Below are 13,774 nucleotides of genomic sequence, written 5' to 3'. Positions count from 1 at the left end.
ACGTCGTCATCTTTGCTATCAACATGGGTGCAGAGTTAGAACAATGCCGCCGCCTTCATTGGCGCAGCCGGCAAATTGATTTTCCTGTCGTAATCTGTTCATTATAGCGTTTCATAACCCCACTGTGAGAACGCTTAAAACAACATACTGACAACAGTATGCTTACTATCTTCACCTGCTGTGCTACAGAGACATAGTCAGCAGGTGGATGTGAGGGTACCACAGAGAGTTACCATGTGGAACATGCTTAGACACTTTAAAGAGATCACATGGCTCTTGCCCTATTCATCTTGCCACCAAAGGCCTGCTGCAAAGGCCTGCTGGGTTGGTATTAAAAATGTCCTAGTTTCGCACTGCATACAGTGCATTCACACGGTAAAGCCTACTCATGCATCCATCCAGACTGTGCCTCATTTTTAATGGCGTGCCATTGACGAACACTGTACTATTCAAACTAACTTTAACTTGTCATACAGCTCAGACTTTTATATTTCACATATAAATGTTGGATTTGAGCTTACCAAATAGATGTGAAATGTGACCCACATCCTAGGAGGTTCTTAAGGCTGTTGTTTGTTTTATTGTCAGAATTCAGACAGACAGACACACACACACATTTACACACACAAACACACACAGGTTTTCAACAGAAAAACAAGAAAAGATGTCAGTAGAGGTCATATGAACTTTTAATGAATAATTACTGGACCTATAGTCGGTGCCATGTAGAAAATGTTGTGGGGATGGAAAGGAAAAAAATGGGAAATTGGGAATATGGATGATGATATAAACATATATTAGGAGTATAAGGATTTTTCAGACATTGTTTATATGTTGAAATACTTATAGAGTAAATGGACTTTTTAAAATTTCACAAAAACTCATTAACTAACACTACTCCAAATAATTTGTGCCAGTATTAATGGAGACAAGCAAACATATTAATTAAATTGTAGATTGTGGTCTTTTTTAGCAGCACAGTGAGTTAGAAAAATAAATGTTTGCAATTTGCTACTTAGGCATCCTAATGATCTCAATCTCACCAGGGAATTCATTGCCTTTAAGAAGACAAAATATGATAAGAGAAAGAGGCAAAACGTGAATGCTATGCACGAGTAAATTTATTGTGCTAGATAAGACTTTATTGAAAAAGTAAAATACAGAAAAAGACGTTGCAAAAAAGGGCCTGGTGGATCGGTGTTAGAGCATTGGGTTAGTATTTAGAAGACAGAGAGAAGGCAGCGGGCAGGAAGGTGTGGCCCCGCCCAGCCACCAACAGGGCCCTGGTGCCGGTCCCGAGCCCGGAAAAAAAAACTGAGGGTTACGAAGGCAAAAATAACGTGCGGAACATTCCGCTGTGGCGACCCCTGAAGGGACAAGCCGTTGATCTGGAAAAAGTTAAATAATTAACCTACATACCTATTTTTTAAAGTTGACACTGAATTTTAGCAACATGAAAGGTTAAGAAATGGAATAGCACTTGTCTTTAAATTCTGAGTTGGGGAGACGTTTAATGTTTAACTGTCCAGGAGAAGGCGCCAGAACCGAATGGATTCGGATTCACACAGAAGAAGAAGTAGCAGCACTCTACTGGCCCGGAAGTGGGCAGGACGTTGTCCCTGTGGAAGGAAAGCTAGCTGCTAGCTCTCCGGTTTTGAAGGTTCAGGTTCTGTTTCTAGCCGCTAAATATGGTCCAACTGGTGGGTTCCCTCCGAAAAGAGCTGGCCGAATCCCTTTCCAATGGCAAAGTGCTGGTGGTGGGAGCGGGAGGGATCGGCTGCGAGCTTTTGAAGAACCTCGTCCTCACCGGCTTCAAAAACATCGAAGTGGTCCGTCACATTTATGTTTGTTTGTGTGTGTGTGCTAGCTAGCTATCAGGCTAGGTCTTTGTGCTTCGAAGACTGCGTCTAGAGGTGTCCGTGCTCAGACTAATTTCTAAGACGTGGTTAAGAAGTTATACATGGGAGCATTGGGGGTAGCTTCTGTCCATAAAGGCATCTTTAAGTGGACAGGCACAGGCTCAAGTAAAAAAAAAAAAAAAAAAAAAAGAACACTGCAGTAGCAATTTACCTGCTGCATTTGGCGCCACTACACCGCTAAGTTAGCTCGACAACTTCGTTGTTATTAGATGTCTATGGATAAATGCCAGTAAACTTGGGCAACCCATTTTCTGGTTGTCTTAGGTTAAATAATTATTGCAAATATTGTCAAGAGCTAAAACCCGCTAACGGGTCTCCATTATTAGTATGTTTTCGCTAAACCTGATTAATTAGTCAGTAGCCATGCCTTACTGTTATAATCAATTAGTCATAACTTAATGATTAATAGTTTCCAAGGGCCAGCAATCAGATATGGTCTTTAGAGGGCTCTCTAAAAGGGGGGCTTATTTCCTCAGATTATTTGCTTCTAATGTCATTTTTTCCTGTTGGTCATCTTTGCTGTATGAGTGGAAATATGACTACAAGATATTAGATTTTAGATTTTGTTTTGTCATTTTAAAATGAATAGAGAATCCCTAGGTGGCCAATTGTTTTTTTGTAGTGATGTGCACCAGCAAGTATTTTAATTTAATAATCAGCATTGTCTAAAGTGACAATTTGATTGGAGATGGGTGATATATACACACCTTGTTACATACGTACATAACTAACATTACAGTTTTATTGAATTTCACAGATTGACTTGGACACTATTGATGTGAGCAACCTGAATCGTCAGTTTCTCTTTCAGAAGAAACATGTTGGCAAGTCTAAAGCACAAGTATGTAAACATAAAAAAACTGACCTCTGACACTGGCTATGGTGAATCTTGTCTCTATTGTTCACACTGTTATTGTAAATACCTTGATATGTGTGCTTTTTTTTTTAACACTTTGCTGTAGATACTAATAAGAAAAATAGATTGTGCATCTCTGCCTCACTCAGTTTGTTTGAATCTTTGTTGCTTGGCAGGTGGCAAAGGAGAGTGCCTTGCAGTTTTGTCCCAGTGCAAACATCACTGCCTACCATGACAGTATCATGAAGTCAGTTTCCTACTTTTTGTGATCCATTTAACTCATTTAATAAGTAAGATACATTTGATTTGTACACTTTTGATTACCGTGAACGACCTACTGATTCTTTCTTTCTTTTTAGCCCTGACTACAATGTGGAGTTCTTCAGAAAATATGTGCTGGTGATGAATGCTTTGGATAACCGAGGTATCCTCACCATATCTATAAAGATGTGCTTTTATTATTCTTAACTACCTACGCTTTCAAATTATGATCAATATTTCAACAACTTTTCTTTCTAGCCGCCCGCAACCATGTAAACAGGATGTGTTTGGCAGCTGATATCCCTCTGATAGAGAGTGGCACAGCTGGATACCTGGGACAAGTCACAGTCATCAAGAAGGTAGAACATGCACATCTTAGTTATCCTGCATGAATATCTTGAATATAATATTCTATCCAGAAAACATTTTGTTTCTGTTTTTGTTTTATTTTTCTGCACATTTTTCTGCAAGGTAGGCTAAGGGCAGTGAATACCCCATCTTATTTTGTATCTTTACTTATCTGAATTCTACCTTTATTTCCTCCCATCAATGCTGTCCTTTTTCCCCAGGGAATGACCGAATGTTACGAGTGCCAACCAAAGCCCACCCAGAAAACCTTCCCAGGGTGTACCATAAGAAACACCCCATCCGAGCCCATACATTGTATAGTCTGGGCTAAGTATCTCTTCAAGTAAGGCTCATTCTCATTGTAACTAAGCTCTAGCAAGTGACTATAATGCGAACCTGGACATTATTGGACAATAAACTGCCTACAATGAAGTATAATATAAGTGGTTTATGCTGCAAAGGACCTACAACAAAAATATTATATGTTCTAATTGTCATTTTCTGTTCATTTTTACTGCAGCCAGCTTTTTGGAGAAGAGGATGCAGATCAAGAAGTGTCACCTGACACAGCCGACCCAGAGGCTGCATGTGAGTGAGAGTGTGGCGTTGCATTTGTTTTACAGCATCTAAGTTATGTTTCTTCAATTCTTTTACTCTATTTGTGACAGAGATTTTTAACACAGCAGAATGGATAGTGAGACTGGATAGTTAGAAAAATGAAAGATTCCCACACTGTGTGAACATTGTGTGTTTCATACCCAGGGAATCCTGAAGAGACCGCGGCTCGTGCCACAGCCTCAGAAAAAGACGGGGACATCAAGCGCATCTCCACCAAGGAATGGGCCCGCTCCACTGGATACGACCCTATAAAACTCTTTAACAAGGTCAGTCATACAAAACTAGATCAGACTGTTTTTTTTTTTTTTTTTTCTAGAGGCAGGCTTTCGGGCAGTTAAATATTGTTGCCTTACTAAAATAATTTCCTACATATTATTTTGACAAAAGTGATTATTTTGCCTAAGTCAGCTTTCACTCTATATTTGGTTTAGTTTTTTTCTATTTTTGTGAAAAACTTGAAATTATGGCGTGCCATTATTTTAAAAGGGTGGTGATATTGTTTAAGATGTCTCTGTTGTCTTTTGGCAGCACTGCTCTGTCATAATTACTGCAAACATTTTAGATATAAATTGTTATGGGCTCTCTTCTCCAGCTTTTCAAAGATGACATTATGTACCTACTGACGATGGACAAGCTGTGGAAGAAGAGGAAAGCTCCTACACCTTTGGACTGGCAGCAGCTTGAAAACAGTGGTATGTTAAATGTTTATATCAAAAACAAAATACATTAGAGAGCCGTCTGCTTTAATAATAATCATTGCATAGCTCTTTAGTGACTTACTGTTTAAGGTACCAGATTTGGTCTTTCATGAACAAATTTTAGGGTTATTTGAATTTAAACTTCATATTTCTGCATTATTAGACAGGCAAATAACTGTTGAGGAACACAAATATCTTAAAAGTAGGGCCAGGCCTTGTTGCTTATTCCTTGCCTGCTTATCCCTTGCCTGCTTGTCCCAGCTTATCTCTTTCCTGTTGCCAAAACTGACGACAATACTGGCTCTTGTTAAGCTTTAGGCTGTTCACTCATTCAGCTGAATATTGCAGTCTGTGTCTTCAATAGTGGTTTGCCGATATGGGTTTTGAATAGGCAACGCCAATGATCAATATTAGAGAATAGGGAGGCTTATGACTGATTTATACTGCAGATTGTTTTTTCTTCCCCTCAATTTATTCATGATAAAAAAAAATAATTTAATAATAACAAATGGGAGACAAATATGCTCAACTTAAATTAACATTTGATGAATATTAAAAATATGTAAATTGTTAATATTGTAAAGGAGAAAAAAAGAAAATCTGAAAACTAATTTGCCTTATTTTTAAATCAAGTATGTACACTAAGTGGAGTACACATAGATGAAACTAATCCACTGTTGATAAAGGTTACTAATGTGTACACTACTGGGCTCCTGTCAGACCAAAGGCCACCAGAACTTGCTCAGCTTTAAGATATGTGGTAAATTTGGCTAAATGGTGACCATACAGTAGCCTACATAAACTCAGCTTTTCTTTAGTGTTTTTGTATTAATTAACAATTAGCCAACAAGCTTGCTGTGATTAATGCAGTGGTGAATGGGAGATCACAGGCAGAACTGATGTTACCATTGTTCTGAGAGTTTTACTTGTACAATGCTGAAACTATTTACTCGCTTCTATTGCGCTTACAGTGACTTACACCTGTAAACTAAAGTTAGTGAAGTCTCATCTCACCTGGGCTCCCTCTGTCCTTCCTCCTCTCCACTCTGTCCATGAGGAGCAGCTCAGCTTGCCCTCGGTCACAGAGAACAGACAGAGAGGAGAGACTGCAGTATGAACACAACTATATTTTCAGGTCTGCTAATCTCACTCACTGCTCTCTCTCCTAAGTGCCAATAAAATGCATCCATTTGATTAACTGACCCTGATATGCTTAAATTATTTTATACATCACTATAATTTTCAGTCACGTGTGAGTGAAATGGTGGGCGAGTAGGTTACAGATATGTCTTTTTAATAATTGGTTGGTGTGAGCACAGACATTGGCCAATGCCGATTAATGATACATGTCAAAGATTGGCCCAATTGATGCCTGACTGATTAGTCCGTTGATCACTGGTCCTCACAAACAGAAGAGCAAGGCAGTTCATATAACTAATCTTAATCAAAGTCACTGTATGACTGAATTATATAAAAGTAGAACAAAAAATGTGTCTTTGGATTTTAATCTTGTCTTTCCTTAGAAGCCTAAGGAAACTGCAACAATCGTCTCCACATAAGAAGTTTTTTGCCCTGTGGACAAAACTAATGCATATAATAACCATGAGTTAGTAGAACCAATAAGTGAATGCCTTATTCCTGGATGTGTGTTTAATGTTTTACATTGTTTCTGTGTGGCCCAGAATGTCGTCAGGAGGAGACGACAGGCTCAGGTTTGAAGGACCAGCAGGTTCTGGGTGTTTGGGGTTATTGCCAACTGTTTCAGCACAGTGTGGAGACTCTCCGCTCACAGCTGCAGGAGAAGGGAGAAGGTGCCGAGCTGGTCTGGGACAAGGTAACAAACACAAAATCTTGAACAGAGCAAATATTTACTCACTTGTCATAAAAGTATTGATGAATAATCTGTTCTCCAGAAAACATAGATATACATATGTAAATGTTGGTGACCTACAGACATTTGCTGTGTTTTGAAAGGCCTCTGTGAGTTTAATTCTTCTTAATATTCTCAGGATGACACTGCGGCCATGGACTTTGTTACCTCGGCAGCAAACTTACGTATGCACATCTTTAGCATGAACATGAAGAGTCGCTTTGATGTAAAATGTAAGTTGGCTGTCTCACATTGTTTCAACACAGAGTTGTTACATTGGATAAAAACCATGATGTCTGAAGGAGCTGATTTACATTAACATTACATGGTGTATATCATTTTATATAAGTGTGAAATATCTAAAGGGTATTATACACTAATGCACAGCCACCCCCAGATAAATATTTCTGAATAAGAGTATATTATTTTGTTGATGGTTTTGTCTCAGCCATGGCAGGAAACATCATCCCTGCTATTGCAACAACCAACGCAGTCATTGCTGGACTCATCGTGTTGGAGGGGCTTAAGATCCTGTCAGGGGAACTGGAATCCTGTCGCACGGTTAGTTGAGCTAAAACACAGTGGCTTTTAGGTACTGCCAAAGTCAAACAAAGTACTTGTTTTATTCTGAGATTGATTTAAAATTTAAGCTACATTTGCTTAAGTCTGCATCCTTCTTATTCTCTTTGTTTTCTATTCTCCATGAGTTAAAAATGCTGACCTATTGGTTATTTTCCAGTTTAAAACAACAATTGTCTGAGACGTATTTTGTTTCTAATACTTTTTTGTCATTCCCTTATCTCATAGAACAGATACAATTTTATAAGCCCTTATTATGAGGCCTCACTTGTGAAACCTTCATTATCCCCACATTTTGACAGTTAACAACTTATTTTTTTCTATAGAACACAGTGAAACGTCATCTTCACAAACAACCTCAACTTTACCTCAACTACAAAAACAAGATTTTGAGTTTACATGACAGATCAGAAATCATCTTACTTGAAGAGCCGTCTGTATTCAGGTTACTTGCATGTAATCATTCCAACTGGCCCAACAGAACAGAGACAGCCAGACACAAGTCTAGCCAAGTGTGGATCAAATGGGCAGAATGTTCATATCTCACGTTTGTGTGGATTTCCATGGGACCTGTTTCACATAAGCAATGTAAATAATGCTTCCATCAAAGTCATAGGTGATAGTGGTGTATTGCAGACCTCATGTAATGCAAAATCATTTTGTAGATTTCACTCCTCAAAATAAGAACAATGTTTATTTTGAGGAGTAAAATTTAAGGAATTGATTTATAAAAATCGAAGTTAATCCCTGAGGGAATGATCACCTTTTGCAAATTACAAACTTGGCAAAATATAAACCAGACAGTTAGATTAAAGTGTTCTTTATTTATCCCCCCCTTCAGATTTTTCTGAACAAGTGTCCTAACCTCAGGAAGAAGCTGCTGGTCCCATGTGTCCTAGACCCACCCAGCGCCAGCTGCTACGTCTGTGCGAGCAAACCTGAAGTCACAGTAAAACTCAACGTTCACAAAACATCGGTCCTTTATCTGCAGGACAGGGTAACATACACAAAATCTGTGTGTCCCAGTGAATTTGATCCATAACACCACTAATATCTGATTGTGACAGCTCTTAAGAGCTGCTGAAAGTAGAAATACTGTGGTAATCGAGCAGAATGAATCAGTAACCTAACCCCTTAATTTCCTGTTATCCTTATCCTGCAATCCTTACTTTGTTTTTGGAGTATTTTATGCACCATAAAACCTCCAATAGAGTAGCTTATTGGTGAGATGCCGTTGTTGCTGCTGGATTGTAAATGTTGAGGTGAGATTTTGTCTTATTGTTTATCTCCATTTTCAGATCTTGAAGGAAAGATTTGGCATGGTGGCTCCAGATGTTCAGATAGAAGATGGAAAAGGGACCATCCTCATCTCCTCAGAGGAAGGAGAGACAGAAGGTATGGATGAAGGAAGTGACAGTCAAAGCAACTAGGAGCTTATTTAGACCTTCGTTCTTTTCTCCTTTTTTTTCCCCTTCTTATCGTCACCCAATTTAAAAAGTCCGTTAGAACATAGAGGGGACAGTAGGTAGTAAGAAGCTGAAATGGGGACAGATTGAAAGTAAGAGTTAAAACTCAAAATCATAATCACTTCATAGCTAGGGATGGGTGATGCCAACATTTTTCCTTTTGATACGATACAATACAATTCGGACAGATTGCTGCTATGAAATTATACTTTGGGGTGAAAAATAGCACCACACGCTTCTCTTCCTCTCCATTCATGCTGCCACAGAGCTGCTGACTCTGAGCTAATTTTGAGGATTGAGGCATGGTTTGACTAGGGCTGCGCAGCGAGCCTTTTCGGCTCTGACATCTGATAGGCTGCCATAATCATGTGATACGAAAGCCCATCCAAAATATGCCTGAGCTACTTTTGACACATAAATTAATGCCTAAAACTCTCAGAAGTGAAAACAAATGGCACTTTTTGTATAAGCACAGTGGTATCGCAATATGTTAAAAACTATTGACTTCAAAAATATCGTCCAGCCAGTATCTTAAGTATCAATACCAGATAATCAATACGCCCATCCCTATTCTTAACTAAAACAATAATGTTGAGGTTTTTGGGGTGACTTGAGTCTGAAAGGTAAAGCGTGGTGAGTCTTAGTTTAGACAGAAGAGGGCAATCTAATAATCAGGTTAGGTGCAAATCTAAAAAAAACACCAGAAGCAATAAGTGAATATAGTCTAAAATGAACTACAAGCATGTTCTTCCGTTTTAGATGTGTGTGTCTGTAATGTCCAAACTGTCTTTACAGCCAACAACAGCAAATTTCTTGCTGACTTTGGGATCCGAAACGGCAGTCGACTGCAAGCTGATGACTTCCTGCAAGACTACACACTCCTCATTAACATCCTGCACATGTATGTCCCTCTGAAAAAAAAAAATATAATATAATATATGGATCACTTAACTCTGAAAATTAAATGTCTGGCATCTCTTCAGTGAGGAACTAGAACGGGATGTGGAATTTGAGGTGGTAGGTGAGGCCCCAGATAAAGCTCCACCACCTCAGATTAACAAGGAAGAGGCTAACAGCATCGCCAATGGCAACAAGGACTCCGCCCAGCCATCCACATCCTCTAAAGGTCAGCAGAGGAGAACACAGTCTCATTTTTGTTGAAATAATTCACTTTAACATTATTTATTGACCACACTGATGTTGAACCCTTGAATTCTATCATTTAATTAGTGAGTGAGAAGAATTTATATTCAGTCTGGCATTGGAATGGTAAATGGCCACTTATATAGTGCTTTTATCCAAAGTGCTTTACAATGATCCCATTCACACAAACACTCACATACCGATTGTAGCTGCCATGCAAGGTGCTCACCTGACCCAAGGGGAGCAACTTAGGGCTCAGTGTAGCCGAGTGCGGGGATCGAGCCACTGACCCTGTGGCCCGTGGACGACTGCCTTACCAACTGAGCTACAACCACAGTAGAGTTTTGTGCAATTGATCTGATTGTAGCTGTGTAATGCTGAACTAGTACAAGGCAGTTCAGCATTTCAACATGTTTTTTGCGCTGTTGGATTTCCAAGGGGCCACTGTTTATCCACTGTAAAACCAGCTTTGGACAACCTCTCCTTTGTGAGAGATGTGTGCATTGATTCCATGAGGCAACGCAGTAGTATGGCATACACACAGTGTTGTCAAACAAAAACGTGTAAATTGCCCTAACTTTTTTCGTCACAGCACATTGTGACATCATCACCTGATTTGGGTCCTTTAATATTAAGTATCTGCCGATATCGCTTCTGATCTGCATATTATATTTGCCTACAGTAAGTCTCTAGTAAACTCGTATCTGACACATAGAAATAACCGCTTTTTAGTACTTAATCTGACATCTATAACTGCTATTTGTTAAATGTCCACTTATATAGTGCTATAGTTACTGTAGTGCTTTTATCCACAGGCTGCTGCCTCACAGCTGGAAGGTGCCTGGTTAGAAACTACCTGCCAGTTTCAGCCTTTTAATGTGGAGTTTGCATGTGCTCCCTTTAATATTTATTTATTGATTGATTGATTGTTCTTTCGGCTTATCCCGACATTCAGGGTTGCCACAGCGACCTGCATGTTGATTTGGCATAATTTTTTACGCAGGATGCCCTTCTTGACGCAACCCTCCCCAATTTCTACCGGGCTTGGAACCGGCACGGCTGGGGATGGGGAAATGGGCTGTTGGGGGTTCAGTGTCTTGCCCAGCAACACTTCAATATGTGGTTGGGAAGAGCGGGGCGCGAACCTCCGACCCTATGGTTGGAGGTTATTTTAATGACTGGACTCGTCCTTAAAATAAGCCAATTTAATCCTGTATTTAGTAGAAACTTTGTGAAAGTGTTGATCATCTGACTGTGTTTCAGCTCCATCAGAGGATGATGACATAATGATCGTTGACTCTGATGTAGAGGAAGAGGCAACGTCCAGCTCTGCTGCAGCAACCGTCGGTACCAAGAGAAAGCACTCAGATGCAGCAACGGGCGAGACCTCCACCAAGCGCCCACGAACAGACCAATCAAGTGCAGCAGCTGCCTCTGCCAACAATGATGATGACATCATTGCTCTGGACTAACATCACCTGAAGGACTAAGAACTCTATGAATGCTTGTCATTTTGACTTGAGGCAGACAGTAAGCTTAAATAAAACACCTCTTTTATGAAGAACAATATACTGCCCTGGTTTATCTTTCATCATTTCCTCCTCCCTCAGCTCTTTGTGATTTCATACTCCCTCTCCTCTCTGACATAATTCTGTAAATAGATTCTACACTTTAAAAGGTTTTGACAAATACATACATCTGTTATTTTTGTTAATTTCTGGTCCCTATAAAATGCTTCTCTTGATGGTAAAAACGCTTTTTTGTAATTTTTTTATAAATGTACTGTATTTCTCATGCTACACAAGTCAGGGTGGTTTTGTGGTTAGGTTACAAAAGATAAAAACCAAAACATTTTCTTAGGTTGTGATATTGATGTAATTTGTGAAAGGAAAGTAACAGACAGACAGACACAGGAGTCTACAGCTGGGTGTTTGCCTGCAGGTGCTGTTGCTGTCTTTGACCAGGCTGGTAAACCACAGAGGCACTGACTGAAGAGTTTGGCCATGTTGTGCCATGGGATGTTAGTTTGCTACCTCTTTTCTAGGCCTAATATGTTTTGGCTGCAAATGTGTTACCCTCTAAAAAAATGCCATAGTGAGATGTCCAGCTCTTAGAAAATTAAAAAATGTTCCTGTTAAACTGTAATGACTGCACTGTGTCCCTTAAAGGCTCTGGCTCAACTCTCCAGACTTGTAGTAGTTTAATGTACACATGTTAGTTACTTTTTATTACCATGACTTGGTTCTGTTTGTGAAAAGAAGTCGTAGTTTGTTTTAATATGGTTAAAGACAGAGCTTAAACAGAACCAGAGCTGTAGTAGTGTTTTGACCTGAACCATTTTTTTTTAGTACTGCTGAGGTTAAATTGGATTGTCAGTTGAGTGCTGCACTTAACATTTGAACCACTGACAAAAAGTTTATCAGTTAAGCACCTGCTGCACCCTCCAGTCAAATCCTACATCACTGTCCATAATTTCATATTTGATTGTGATCTGATTTGTTGAAAGGCTATTTAAGCCCTTTGGACCAATTTGGTGAAGACAATAAACTCAACAAATGCAGAGATGTCTTGGTCATGTATTTCAAAGGACTTTGCATATGTACATTTTTGCATGATTAATATATTGCATCTATTCTGTTGTAAAGACAATTGTTATGTAGCAAGGGAATAACATAAGAGCAGGCCTAGTTTTTTCTACATGAAGTGATTTTATATAGTTTGAAAATTTTAGTTTTATGATATTGAGGGTCTGTTGTAACAAAGTTCAGCAAGATAAGATACATCAATACCCAATAGCAGTCTGAAAATTATCTGAAGTAAACAGTAAAAGTACATGCAGGAACACACGTTTGTTATCACATGTTTTCTCTGTATTCTGCTAAATGTTGTGTGTGTTCCATTTAGGGATTAAAGTCTAACAATCATGTGGTCAGGTCTGTACAAAGTGTGACATTATTGAGATGAGTGGCAAGGATGAGACAATGCTAACCTCTATACAGACAGCTCTTCACTATAAACGAGCATTACAATATGTCATTTGAATCGATGTTCCCTGTAAGATAGTAGTCTTAGAGGACACACATTAGACATAATGGAAAAATAACAACAATCAAACAAAAATGAATCAATTAGATATTTACAGATGTTAAAACATAAAAGCTGACAGTATTTACACATTCACATACACACTGTAACATTTTAGCATTTTATTTTATAGAAGAAATCTGCACCAAAACATATACTGTATCATAATGTGGAAAGGTATTGTGAAAGGCTTGTGTGACCCACATTCATTAGATAGCACTGCCAGGTGTGCCAGGTGTTTTTTTGAAGCTTGCCCTACTAACCCATGAGAGAATTTGAACTATTTCTGCTTGATTAGCAATACCTCAGTTTATTGTAATTTCATAGGAACTGAGGGTCTGAATGCTTCATTAACAGGGCCATCCCAAATAATTTATTCCCTGCAAAGATAATTAATTTATCGACTGGTGAGAGTATACAGTTTTAACATGCAGGAACTGAATAAACAACTCTAGTAAATATCAATTATTATATAAATATACAGATATTATAGCTTTATGACATTTTATGGGAAAGTTCACCTGTCTGACACACTTTTTAAAACTTTTATTTAACAAACATTAAAGAACACAAAATCTGGAATTGAGGGAAAAAAAGTGTAGAGCAAATGTGTTGACACAGTGGAATATTTACTGAATTATTTTTATGTACTATTGCACATACAATACCATGTAAGGCTTCATTTTATAACTATGCATTTTAGTTAATAATAAAATCGAATTGACAATAGAATATTCATTTTCTTTCACAGAAGGAAACCAAATAACACTTTCGAGAGACAGGACAAAATCATGGTCAATATGCTGAGTAATAAAAGCACTGATCTCCTTCCAAAATGTATGGGAATATACACATTTCTAAAACAGGTGTTGCAAATCTTTAGGATATGTTTCTCAAAACTTATAATTAATAGCATTGTCCTTTTGCAGAAA

General features: G+C 38.6%; 1 protein-coding gene across 2 annotated transcripts; it reads left to right on the top strand.

Moving 5' to 3' along the window:
- The first annotated feature begins 1,583 nt into the window (after positions 1-1,583).
- Positions 1,584-12,320, top strand: uba2 (ubiquitin-like modifier activating enzyme 2). Of its 2 annotated transcripts, XM_067501627.1 has the most exons (18): positions 1,584-1,829; positions 2,677-2,760; positions 2,952-3,022; positions 3,135-3,199; positions 3,295-3,395; positions 3,606-3,727; positions 3,905-3,972; positions 4,147-4,268; positions 4,595-4,694; positions 5,764-5,835; positions 6,383-6,534; positions 6,710-6,803; positions 7,019-7,131; positions 7,991-8,146; positions 8,448-8,544; positions 9,411-9,516; positions 9,599-9,741; positions 11,022-12,320. In XM_067501627.1, exons 1-18 carry the CDS (start codon positions 1,689-1,691, stop codon positions 11,228-11,230), a joined length of 2,016 nt encoding a protein of 671 aa, XP_067357728.1. In that variant the 5' UTR covers positions 1,584-1,688; the 3' UTR covers positions 11,231-12,320. The 2 variants fall into 2 exon arrangements, with proteins under 2 accessions (XP_067357728.1, XP_067357729.1); XM_067501628.1 differs by lacking the exon at positions 5,764-5,835 and having other exon boundaries at positions 1,586-1,829.
- The last annotated feature ends 1,454 nt before the right edge of the window (positions 12,321-13,774 follow it).

This window comes from Channa argus, chromosome 4 (assembly GCF_033026475.1).
Source record: "Channa argus isolate prfri chromosome 4, Channa argus male v1.0, whole genome shotgun sequence".
In the NCBI taxonomy this organism is placed as follows: domain Eukaryota; kingdom Metazoa; phylum Chordata; class Actinopteri; order Anabantiformes; family Channidae; genus Channa; species Channa argus.
Note: the sequence above shows the minus strand (reverse complement) of the source record. Positions and strands in the feature narration are given on the sequence as shown.

Excerpts from the sequence above, each read along its gene's own strand:
- uba2 (XM_067501627.1), top strand. The coding sequence starts at position 1,689 with ATGGTCCAACTGGTGGGTTCCCTCCGAAAAGAGCTGGCCGAATCCCTT. Across the intron at positions 1,830-2,676 it reads GCTTCAAAAACATCGAAGTG|ATTGACTTGGACACTATTGA; the intron begins GTCCGTCACATT and ends TGAATTTCACAG. Across the intron at positions 3,023-3,134 it reads TACCATGACAGTATCATGAA|CCCTGACTACAATGTGGAGT; the intron begins GTCAGTTTCCTA and ends CTTTCTTTTTAG.